The sequence below is a fragment of the Podarcis erhardii genome (genome assembly GCF_964252035.2).
Source record: "Podarcis erhardii genome assembly, chromosome: 4".
In the NCBI taxonomy this organism is placed as follows: Eukaryota; Metazoa; Chordata; class Lepidosauria; order Squamata; family Lacertidae; genus Podarcis; species Podarcis erhardii.
This window is the reverse complement of record NC_138508.1, coordinates 17,314,260-17,327,146: the sequence shown is the minus strand read 5'-3', so window position 1 is coordinate 17,327,146 and position 12,887 is coordinate 17,314,260. Positions and strand designations below refer to the sequence as shown.

At 44.3% G+C, this 12,887-nt stretch overlaps 1 protein-coding gene across 1 annotated transcript in view; it reads right to left on the bottom strand.

The window, feature by feature from the left end:
• FAT3 (FAT atypical cadherin 3) overlaps positions 1-12,887 on the bottom strand; it is a 450,350-nt gene that overhangs the window by 99,510 nt on the left and 337,953 nt on the right. Inside the window, 3 exon segments of the mRNA XM_081860894.1 lie at positions 227-437; positions 2,426-2,742; positions 2,745-2,778. Of these exon segments, the coding sequence (XP_081717020.1) occupies positions 227-437; positions 2,426-2,742; positions 2,745-2,778 (562 nt within the window).

Sequence of the window (12,887 nt, the reverse complement as noted above, 5' to 3'; positions counted from 1 at the left end):
ACAACGGTGCAATTCTGAGAAGCATAAAAAGACCCTGCAAGGCACCATCTCTTGAATGCAAGACACAAAAAGGCAAACAAGTTAAACATAAGGCCTCATTGATTTCTAAGGAACCTTGCCATACTTACCTTCCTTGCTGTAATCTTTAATTCTATCCAACAATTGCATTACATCGTGCGATTTTATTACGTGCAACCTCACAGCGCAAAAAACCTCACTTGCTAACCTGCTTCAATTGTGTAGATCAGCTCTGCGTTTTCGCCTTTGTCTTTGTCCAAGGCGGTGACCTGCAGAACAGCAGAGCCAATGGCAGCTGATTCAAACACAGATGCTTCGTACAAAGGGCTCGAGAAGTACGGGCTGTGATCGTTGGAGTCTTCCACGTTGACAATTACCCTTGCCAAATTCCGCCGATAGGGGAACTCTTGGTCACGAACCTGGGGAGAAGGAGCAACAATCACTGGAGCACAGAAACAAACTGGTAGGGCCACAAAACCTGGCCAACGTTACATCTGGGGAAGAAGTCATGAATTCAATACATCTTTACACATTGCCTAGTTAAACTAGGGAGTTTGCTACTGCAATATGTAGTAACAAGTTTCTTTTGGGAATTATAGGGACAGAACTACCTAAACTGTATATAAACCTATTCATGCATGCTACTAGAGCGGCAAGAATGTTACTTGCCCCCAAATGGAAAAAGTAGAAGTCCCAGCAAAGGAAGAATGGATACAAAAACTTATGGAATATGCAAAATGGTGAAACGTACCGGAAGAATAAGAAATCAAGATAACAAACTTTTTATATCTGAAAAAGTGTGCATGCACACGAAAGCTTATACCCAGAACAAACTTACTTGGTCTCTAAGGAGCTACTGGACAATTTTTAAATTTTTTTAATAAAAGAATGGAAATGGTTTGTTGAATATTTACAGATAAATTGCAAACAGATAAGAACATTGGCAGGATTATTGTAATAACGTGCAGTTTCATAAGAGTATATATTTAAAGCAGATGAACAAATTAAGTTAATTTGGATACGCAGAAGATATGAAAAACAAATTTAAGGAACCATAGAAAGAGGGGGAAGGAAGTCAACTTTCGATATGTTAAAATGACGGTAAAATTATTGAAATGTATAAACCTGAAAATCATGAATAAAGTTTCAAAAAATATGTAGGAACAGATCTTGGCCTTGAGGGTAAAGCTATATAACTGAATAGTAGTTGGTTGGTTGAAAATACTTCGCTATCACTTGTTGATTAGGTTTTGCTTCTGGAGCAGAACCAGTGTGCTAGCCATCCATCTTTTTTTCTGCTTTTTACTTCCAGATTTTGTACAGATATGGCACATGCATCAACCGCTCTGGTTTTAAAGACACATTCTCACTCGCAACCAACCTAAACAGCTCCCTGATATGCTCCAGCACGCAGGCAAATCACAGAGCAGGAAAGAGATCCTGATGTGATCGTGCAATAGATTGTGACTAGAGAGGCAGTTGGACATTTGGAGGCTATGAAGTTGACTATCTCTGTGCTAAATACTATGACAAGGAGAACTGAGTGAGATCCAGTCATCCCTGGAAAAAACTAGTAAAATTTCTCAAAGGTGTGAGATGTTAGTCAAAGTTAGTTTGGAAGTTCTAACCCACTGCCAACAAACAACAATAATAATTTCTGCTCCATAATAATACCTCGGGTTAAGAACTTAATTTGTTCTGGAGGTCCGTTCTTAACCTGAAACTGTTCTTAACCTGAGGTACCACTTTAGCTAATGGGGCCTCCCTGCTGCTGCCACTACGCAATTTCTGTTCTCATCCTAAAGCAAAATTCTTAACCTGAGGTACTATTTCTGGGTTAGCGGAGTCTGTAACCTGAAGCGTATGTAACCCGAGGTACCACTGTATTCAGCATCCACTTCACAGCAGAACAACACCCCACCCCCCCACCCCACCCCCCATAATTTAGGCACATAAACCAGTGTCTTCTGCCTTGGGAAAATCCTACAGAAATGCAAGATGAATCAGAGCACTTTGCTTTCAATAACAGGGCACGGGCAAGAAGAGCGATAATCACCTTGTTTAATAGATTCTGAAAGAACTTTAAAAACTTCTCCTGAGAAACTCTTTAAGAGAGTCACCTCTGATAAAAGGCCCAGGCATTGGGAGATTATAATGTTTCTTCCGTGTTCTCCCTTAAGATGGCAAAACCATTTTGTGAGATAAAAACGTTTCATAGTAAGCCTCACAAAGCTTCAGCACTGAAAGAACAGAACGAATAAATAAATGCACGCCAGTGGAGGGAGGAAAATTAATTACTGCTTCCTTGCCAATTTTTAAAGCCTCTGTGCTTATCAGTAGACTATAGCATACACCTATTAATAGGCACTGATTGTGCCTGAGCACACATTTAATATTCAGTTCTTACCATTACGTTTAGGATGTGCTTATCTTGGGCTTCGTGGTCTAAGCGATCGGCAGTGTACAGAACTCCTGTGTTGGGATCCATCCTGAACTTCCTCACACTGATTGAGTCAATACTACTATGAATGATGTAGCTGAGCTTGTGCTTCTCATCTCTGTCTATGGCTTCAACTTGCAGGATCTCAGTGTCAGGGAGGATGTCTTCAGAAATCGTGACGTCGTAACTCGGGTGGGAAAATTCTGGACCATTATCGTTGTTGTCCAATACTTTGATGAGAACCTGCAATATAAAAGGAGGAAAATCGGGGTTTCGTGTTGGAGAAGAAGCAAATTATACACAGATACCTGCCACATTGGCTGTTTTCAAACATATAATGATGATAGATTATGCTTACTTGCACACAAGCAAATTGCACCTGCTTCACTCCTCCCCGCTCCTATTAGGAGGAAACAAATAGCAATATCCGGCTTACAGTTCCATCCAAACTAGGGATTGTGGTTTGTTTCACTCCCAGAAAACAATAATCTTCAGACCAAGTTTGATCTTGGCTAATCATTTGGACTCAGTCCTTGGAACTCTTGGCTTGAGGAAACCCCAGTGCTTTATTTAAGAAACACAGTCTCATCATGAGCTCAAGGTACAGGATACATGGTTCATAAAGCAAAGTTCTAGGATGCATCACCAGGCAGTAGAAAAGACACAGTGTCTTTGCAAAGTTTGGAGGAGTGTGAGTTTCAAAGGATGGTTGTGTTTCAGTTCCCGCATGGTTTCAGAAAGTGCAAAATAGGTAGCTTTGCCTTCAAGTGAGAACTGAATCAAGATTCTCCCCCATGCCTATAGACTAACCATTCCAATATGTCTGTGGGGAAGCCTTGGCAGGCCACAATAAAACACATAAAATAGATGTACGTGACCGTTCCAAGGTTAAGTCCCATTCAGTTCAATAGGGAATAGACAGGTGTAGGATTGCACTCTTAAAGAAATCATCCCTTCATTCCCTACTTGTTTCCTATCTGAGAAAGGAACCTTATATGAGTCTTTAGTCATCTGGTGCTTGAGGTTAATTGCCTGGCTGCAAAGCAGCACATGAAGGTGTTAGCTTGCCTTGTACCAAGTCAGACCAACTAGGTCAGAGACATAAGAAGAGCTTGCTGGATCAGGCCAATGGCCCATCTCGTCAAGCATCCTGCTCTCACAGTGGCTAACCAGATGCCTGCAGGAAACTGACAAGCAGAGGATCTGAGCACAAGAACACTCTGCTGTCCAGTGGCTTCCATAAACTGCTATTCGGAAGGGTTACTGTCTTAAGCTGTGAAGGCGCAGGTATCATGGCTAGTGGCCATTGATAGCCTTTTCCTCCATGGATTTTTAATGCCATCTAAGTTAGTGGACATCACTGCCTCCTGAGGAAGTGAGTTCCATAGTTCAACTATGCACTGCATGAATAGCGTATTTTTCGCCCCATAGGACGCACCTTTTCCCCTCCAAAAATGAAGGGGAAATCTGGGTGCGTCCTATGGGGCGAATGCAGGATTTCGCTGAAGCTTGGAGAGCGAGGGGGTCGGTGCACACCGACCCCTCTCGCTCTCCAGGCTTCGGGAAGACATCCACAGCCTAGGCAACCCTGCGGGAGTTCCTGCAGGGCTGTCTAGGCTGCGGATAGCAGCTTGCTTCCTGGAGTGCCGGGCGCCCCGAAAGCAGAGCGCCCGGCGCTTCGGGAAAACATCCACAGCCTAGGCGAGTTCCCGCAGGGCTGTCTAGGCTGCGGATAGCAGCCTGCTTCCCAGAGCGCCGGGCGCGCTGAAAGCAGAGCGCCGGCAGATATCCGCAGCGTGGGGAGTCCTGCGGGAGTTCCCGCAGGGCTCCCCACGCTGCGGATAGCAGCCTGCCGCGTGGCGCGCCCTGAAGCAGAGCGCCCCTCGTGCCGGGCAGACATCGGCCAGCCCCACAAGCTCGGGGGACAGCGGGGAGGCGCAGCGCCGCCATCCCGCTGTTCCCCAACCTGGTTTTGGGGGAGAAATAAAGGAAAACATTTTTTCCTTTATTCCCCCCCAAAAAACTAGGTGCGTCCTATGGGACGAAAAATACGGTAAGTACTATAAAAAAATCTGCCCTGAATCTTCCAACAACTAACTTCACTGGATATCTATAAGTTCTAGTCTTACGAGAGAAGAAGAAAAAACTTTTCTCCATCCACATTCTCCATGCCATGCACCATGTTATAAACGTCTATACTGAGAAGATGCTGATCTCCACGATTTCAGATAGGGCTCTTCCAACTCAACTGAAGATGCCAGGGATCAAACCCTGCAAAGGATGTGCTCTACCACGGGGTATAATATAGTGAAGGCAGAACAGACCGTGGTTCAAATGCCTCTCTTCCACTGTATTCTAAAGCACCGCCACAGCAAAAAGTTTATTCGATGCTCCACCAGATGAATCGCTGACTTCTGTAAAGTTTTTTCCTGAATGAATTGCCTGTCACTTCACCCCTGCCTCATTCGGCTGCTTGTGTAGATGAGGTCGGCGTGGCCACCGTCTCATTGCTACCTCCATCAACAATGTGAGCCATTATAAAGCTACTGGAAGCACTCAGCAGCTGTTTTGCCTGACAGAGGTTCAGTCAGGATGCAGAGAGTGTGAGCTCTGGAAAAATCCAAAGGGCAGACGGAGCTAATAAGAAAACAACTCACCGCCCCCACACTTTTTAAGTGTGCGTAGGGGGTAGAGGGGTGGGTGGAGAGGATGTCTACTCGAACGAGTTTACAAGGCTTCAGTCTGAGCCCAGTCACTTACACCCACACTTCGCGTTTAATGGAGGAAAAGATTTACTTATAAGCTATTATGATAGTATTTTATGAAAAAAGGTTGCCCTCGGAGAGACATGAAACATTAGCTTTCCGCGACGTTAGTGAGACGTTTGCTGAATGCTTTACCAGAAAGTGCGTAAACAATTCCCAAAAAATTGCCTGTAATGACCTATCCTGGGAACAGTCTAGAAGGCAGTTGCAATAAAATTCCCTCTAAGTTAAGACTATATTGCATGTTGCTAAGGGTAGGCTTGGGATGGCGTCATTTCTGTGAGCTTTACACGGCTGGGGGAACAGAAGAGGGAAGACGAGGTACCCAGATTTGCTGAAGATGGAGACAGCAGTAGAAACGATGGATACCCTGTAAAATCCGAATTGCTAATGATTACAAATATCCCTTGCATGCTATGGCTTGGGATACTCACTGGGATACTCTGTTGGCCTTAGAAAAATAAGGAATGGTAGAAATCATTAAAACTGAGCACACTGCTGGGAACTTAGGTTGCTAAACAACAACAGCAACAACAGCCACAACAATTATATGGAAAGTTAAGAATGAAAGAACTGAAAACCAAAGGTCTAATTCTGTTTTGTTGGGTCTAAAGTAATGCCCCTTTCTATGCATATGATGCATGATATTACGACTAATGACACCAACACAGCATAAACATACATTGTGGCTGCCATACACAATGCCCATGAACCTGAGTAACTTCCAATGAATTTAATGAGTATTCTGAGAAGACATGCACAGACCTGCTATATGTATTTTTTAAAAGCTGTGATGTATCTGAGGTGGACCAATGCATCCCAGAGGATAGGAATCAAAATTATTACTTTGCCACATTTAAGGAAGAGATTGTGGGTGGGGAGCTTACATTGAGCTGTGTGTTCCCACAGCATTCTTATAACAATCCTCTGTAGCAGATTAGGCTCAAGGTCACCTAGCAACCTCAGTCACAGAATCATGAAATAGTAGAGTTGGATGGGGCAATCTAGTCCAACCCCTCAATGCAGGAATCTCAAGTAAAGATTCAATGTCTGAGCACCTCCATCGTTCTGCCCGGACACTGAGGTCCAGTGCCGAGGGCCTTCTGGTGGTTTCCTCACTGCGAGAAGCCAAGTTACAGGGAACCAGACAGAGGGCCTTCTCGGTAGTGGCACCTGCCCTGTGGAACGCCCTCCCACCAGATGTCAAAGAGAAAAATAACTACCAAACTTTTAGAAGACAACTGAAGGCAGCCCTGTTTAGGGAGGATTTTAATGTTTAATAGGTTATTGTATTTTAGTGTTTTGTTGGAAGCCGCCCAGAGTGGCTGGGGAAACCCAGGCAGATGGGCAGGGTATAAATAATAAATTATTATTATTATTATTATTATTATTATTATTATTATTATTGGGAATTCAAACAGTCATGCTGTATGAAGCTACCTTATACAAAGTCTGATTATTAGTCTATCTATCCCAGCATGCCTTCTATTTGACTCCCAGAATGGTTTGAAAACCACGGCGCGGCTTCCGATTGGCTGCAGGAGATTCCTGCACTCAGTCAGAAGCCATGGAAGCCGCGTCGGACATTCGGCTTCCCAAAAACTTTTGCAAATCGGAACACTCACTTCCGGGTTTGCAGTGTTTGGGAGCCAATTTGTTCGGGAGCCAAGCCATTCGACAACCAAGGTACCACTGTAATGTTTATTATCCCTTTTAGTAGTAGTGAAAATACAAGGAACCCAATCTGGATAAGAAGCCGGCGTGGTCCTGATGCAGATTGTTCCCCTCCCCTGCACACTTGTTATTTGAATTTGGAGCAAATGAGGGATTCCCCCCCCCCCCCAATTCAAAAGCGATTCACACAATTGCTAATTACATAAACAGCATCACGTCTAGTTTGGCCCTGATGTAAAAGCCTTAACATTTTAAATGTCATAAACTCCCATTTTCACATGAATATTGTTTTAGTTCAGGGGAATTGGCCCTGCTGGGGAGATTTTTTAAAATCACACACAGAAGATTAATTGCAAGTCTACAGGGGAAAACAAAACCAGCATGTGCTCACTTCAGAACGTTTGTTGCCCAATATTGCAAGAATCAACTGTTTAATGGGCTATCCAAAAGCTTTACTCCACTAAAGAGAAATACTAGAAAAAAATGAGAATATATATATACATATCACATAATGTATATTTATGCATGTGTGCGTGAGAAGGGGGGGCAGGGCTTATCCACAGCTGCCTTTGCTTTGCTCTTTCCAGGCATGGTTCACATTTTAATGTTGTGTGCCAAAATAGCCTTTTTTTAAATCCAGAGCTTTCCCCGCAAAAATCCGCTCTCTGTAGCTCAATCGGAACAAACAGCAATCTGCAGAAAGCCCAAATTCATGTTTGCACCAACTGAGCGCTAAAGAGCAGGCTTTTGCAGTGAAAGCTCTAGGGCAAAACAAACAAACAACTCAGACACTGAGCTTTTAAGTGCAGACTTGTGCCTAGAAAGAGTGGCACAAAAGGCAAATGTGGAAAAGGCTGGAATGAGAGGGAAGAGAGGATGGATACGCAGACAGAGATCTTACGGCTACTGGTCCATCAATCTGTTAGGGGGAGATTACTTGTTAATATCCCAGAATGATAAGTCAACGTGGACTAATTGCTAGGAGATGTTTTCCTTCCACCAGGAACTGTTGAGGGTTTTGAAGGAAACAGAAGAGTTTCTTTGTGTGTTTGTGTGTGTGTCAGAGAGGGAGGGAGGGAGAGAGAGATGAAACAGGGTGCAGAAACACACCTGGAGGATGGTTCGGAAAAGGTAAGAGAGAATAAACTGCGTCAAGGTCTGGATTCAAGCAAGGCATCATCAGCTGGATTTGGGAACCTCTCTCTCTCTCTCTCTCTCTCTCTCTCTCTCTCACACACACACACACACGCTATTCCTCTTCCTACTCAGAGAGAAAGTGTTGCTTCCTCCTTCCTACCTAGAATGCAGCAAAGCAATTGTCTCCTACTTCTATTAGGCATCAGAGTAGAGAGCAGAAGAGATGTGCTTTCTGCCAGGAAGAGGAGGAGCTTGGAAAGACATGTTGCCTGCACCCAAATTCATGCCAAACAGACTCCTTTGAGAACTTCAGCTCACCTGCTTATATATCTCTGTCTGTTCCAAACTGACTGGAGTCCACTATTCCTCATTCCTTCCTCTTCCTGCCTGCAGACCAGCTACAAATCTTGGGATTGTTCTTCTGCTTTCATTTCTATGCTCTGAGCAGACTCTGTAATTCATCCCATCTCTTGCCTTTGCTCTCAGAAAAAGCCTTTTGAATATTGACATGCTCGCGGCAACAGGGAGCTTTCCTTGTTCCTCGACTCAAATTTCGGCCCTGACCCATAAACAGATTGGGCACAGTTCTCTTGATCATGACAAACAACTAAATAAAACTAATATACAATTAATTCAGTGCTGCTAGTGTGGGCAGCTCTGAAAGATAAAGATAGTGAGCAGAAGGCGAGTAGACCACCGAGCTGCTGCAACGCGTTTGAATTTTACAGAGGTTCATTCTGGTATGCTTACACTTTCAGAAAGAAAGAAAAAAAAATGTCATGGGGAAATGTTAATGCTTGTGTTCTGCCAAGTGCCAATGGGCTCTGAAAGTTTCAATTTGTTGCAGAATTCCTCCTTAATTCAGTTTCTGCAAGGTTAGTCACTCTGGTACAGCCTCATTTATCAACACACACTGAAGAACATGAGGTTTGGTTCACAAGAGCAATGTGTCTGTTACAGAAGGCAGCACAAAATCCATAGTTCTTGAGGGCAGGTCTCTCAGAGGAAGACTAGAGCAGGGCTCAACTGTTTGAGGTGTGCATTTGTGCACCAGTGAACGTAGAATTCCGAGGGCTGTGTGTATATGGGCACTTTTGACCCTATCCAATATTTATCTGCAGGTCCTGGGTTCAAGATCCATTGTGGGCTCAAGTCCAGTACATATAAGATGCAAAAGCATTTCCCTCTGCATCAGTCTGTTCAGAACTTCGGACAGTGGGGAGACCTCATGTTTTTCCAATGCCTTTGCACAGTGTGGCAAATTATCTTGTCAACAATGAGTATTCCCTCTCACCTCCTGAACTTCCAACAAAAGACCAGCTTATAGGAAGGGAACAATTTCTCCTTTTTGTTGTTGTTTAGTCGTGTCCGACTCTTTGTGACCCCATGGACCAGAGCACGCCAGGCACTCCTGTCTTCCACTGCCTCCCGCAGTTGGGTCAAACTCATGCTGGTAGCTTTGAGAACACTGTCCAACCATCTCTTCCTCTGTCATCCCCTTCTCCTTGTGCCCTCCATCTTTCCCAACATCAGGGTCTTTTCCAGGGAGTCTTCTCTTCTCACGAGGTGGCCAAAGTATTGGAGCCTCAACTTCACGATCTGTCCTTCCAGTGAGCACTCAGGACTGATTTCCTTAGGAATGGAGAGGTTTGATCTTCTTGCAGTCCATGGGACTCTCAAGAGTCTCCTCCAGCATGATAATTCAAAAGCAACAATTCCTTGGCGTTCATGGTAAAAAGGGGAGTTGCTCTCCCTCTCGTTTTTTTTTTTTTTTTTGGGGGGGGGGGGAACTTCACCTAGGAGACCTGGTTTAAAATCATAGCCAGATATGATGTCACTGGATTGCCCTGGGCAAGCCAACTTGTTTTTTCAATGATGGTTTTATTGTTTTATTAATGCTAGTTTTGTTTTATGGATCTGGAAGCCACACTGGGTCTATGCATCCAAGAAGAGTGGGCAAGAATTATAGCAATAGAAATAGTTGCATTAGGCCCATGGATTTTAATGGCAAATAGCTATGAAAGAACAAACTGGGTTAGCAGACAAGCAGTGCATCAGGAGACAAACAGTCCATTTGTTTGCAGGTTCTCAGTTGGCATTGTTGATGCTCTACCATTTTGTTAGAAAGGATACTCAGAATAGGCTTTGTATACCTGAATATCAGAGAATGAAACACACAGCTTAACCAAAAAAATCTATTGTATAATCCTTTCATTGTGCAGAACTGACTGTCCAGGAGAACTGAGATGCCGACCGAATGACAAGACTGAAATGTTCAACACAGCCCAGTTTGCTATTCTGAGCTCACATTTTTCGAACACTAAAAGGGGAAAGAGGGAAGGGAGTTGTGTGCTGGCTGCTGCCGCCAAAGTGCGCCAGTCTGGAGAGTTTTTCCTTACTGCTATTCCTAGGGGGGTGGCAACTTGCAGCACCCACCTTCCATACGGACGATTCAAGGTTACAAAGATGCCATGCAATCCTAAGAATGCTTATTCGGTAGAACTTGCTCGCTAGTAGGGATGCTACAGAATTCTGATGAAAACAGAAATTGGAGTGGAAATCACCAATGTTCACTTATTTGATTGTCAAGACCCCCCCAGCTGCCCCAGGAGAATAAAGACAAAAGGACACATAATTTTAGGTTAATGTTAGGAGTTGCGCCGCGGCTTCAATGGGCCCTGGCCCCGCCCCCGAAGCGACCTGATTGGCCGCCTGGCTATGTGGTGTGGCCGGGGTCTCCCCCAGCATGACATGGGACGCCATGCGCATTGAGGGGAGTGGCCGGGAGGCCTGACTGCAACCCAGCCCCCACAAAAAAGTGGAGCTGATATATTCCACAAATCAATCCAGCAAATACAATTGTTGTTTGCAGACTGCAAGCAATAGATGACAATACGGAATTAATGATGCTCTTTCTTCCGATCTGCATTGTGTTTCCTTTCATCTGAAATGAATGGTGCAGACTTACATGATTTAAGTGTTTCTCCATAACGGACAGCGAGAAGAAAAACATAGTTTTTGTTGGAAGCTAAATTGCAGTGGAACAGAAACAGCGCTGCATGCAATGAATGCAGGGCAGAATGGAAATCGATAACTCCTTTTATCGCTGCTTGCTAGAAAATGAGTTTAGAATTGCAGCCAGACAGTCATGCTCCCAGACCCCTGGGATCTTCTGATTCTAAGATTCATTACCTCCACCTATTCCTAATTCAAACATCCTTGGTAAACAAAGCTGCTAAGATGGCCATTAAACCACACAACATCTGTAATGTGGACAGAGTGAGTTCTAAACCACTCGACCATTTCTGCTCACACTGTTAAGGCCTGTTTTTCACAAAGAGCAAGCTGCACCCCCTGTGCACACACAAAATTCCTGAACACAGAAAAATGGAAATCTTGGAGGTCAGTCTCAATACCGAGATGTCTCCTTCCATCAACGGACAGGCAGGGTCCTAATTAGAAGATTCTACCTGTGGGAGGCGCTATTTCACTCTCATCAGACCACCTGGCAGAGCAAGGGAAAACTAGGTTTCAGAGAGAAGGATTCTAGTTCTGCCCTCTCCCTGACATACTAGTTTTCTATGTGCATGGGAATTTATTCTCTCCTCCCATTGCCCCCATGGAAGAGATATTCCATTCATATCAATTCACACATCCAATCTCAAGTGATATAGTCAGAATCATAGAATCATAGAATCATAGAGTTGGAAGAGACCACAAGGGCCATCGAGTCCAACCCCCTGCCAAGCAGTAAACACCATCAGAGCACTCCTGACATATGGTTGTCAAGCCTCTGCTTAAAGACCTCCAAAGAAGGAGACTCCACCACACTCCTTGGCAGCAAATTCCACTGTCGAACAGCTCTTACTGTCAGGAAGAATACAGGTATATGACCTCATTGGATGTTTGAGAGAACTAGATCCAAGAGGCCTCATTTACAGTCAAGGGATGTTGCCTGAATATAAAAGATTTCCTTTTCCCTGCTTACTTCCGATTTCCCACAGTTAAAGCACTTCCAAATAAAGGCTCTTTGAGGCCCCTGAGCTTATAAATTAGCAAAGCAACACTCAAAGCATTAGCAAAGATGTTCTACTCGGGGGTGGGGGGTGGGGATCAGCAGCTGAAAAGACCCGAAGAAATACAGCTAAATCAAAGCAAATTAAAAATCCAGAATAGGCGAGTCTCTTCCAAAGCGGGATCCAATGCTGCCCATCAGAAATACCTTTGGGTTTGGTTTGGCCAAAAATGCATCTGAATAATAAAAAAAAGGTGATGTGCCAAGAACAATTACATTGGCCTTTGAAGCAAAATGTTGTGGTGGTATAGCAGTCCAATCCGAACCATGTCTACTCAGATGTAAATCCTATTGAATTCAAGGGGGTTACTCCCAGGTAAGTGGGGTTAGGATTGCAGCCTTAATACTTGTTAAATAGCTGAGTTATACAGGGAGTTTTGGAGGAAGATGATATGACAAGAGGGAGTAAGAGACCCACTGATTTAATATTGCTTCCAATATGGTTTTCACTAGGCAAGCTGGATCATGAATCTGTGGAGGCTTCCTTCACATTTTAGAGCCCATAAAGGTCCAGGGAAGGAATCATCTCCATGAATATAGGGGGCTTCAAACTCAAATGGTTCACCCTCCAACTTCTAAAGGGCTACTAGAATGGAAACGTGGGGAGTGGATCTGCCCAACTGCTGTGCTAAGGTGCTAAGGTGCTGTGCTAGGCTAAGGTGGGAGCACCATGCATGGAAAAGCAATTCCCAACCAAAAATGCTAGACTAGCCGGGGGGGGGGGCAGCTTTGCCTCTGGGTTCTAGGCTTCTTCACACATTACACTGAACACAGGTAC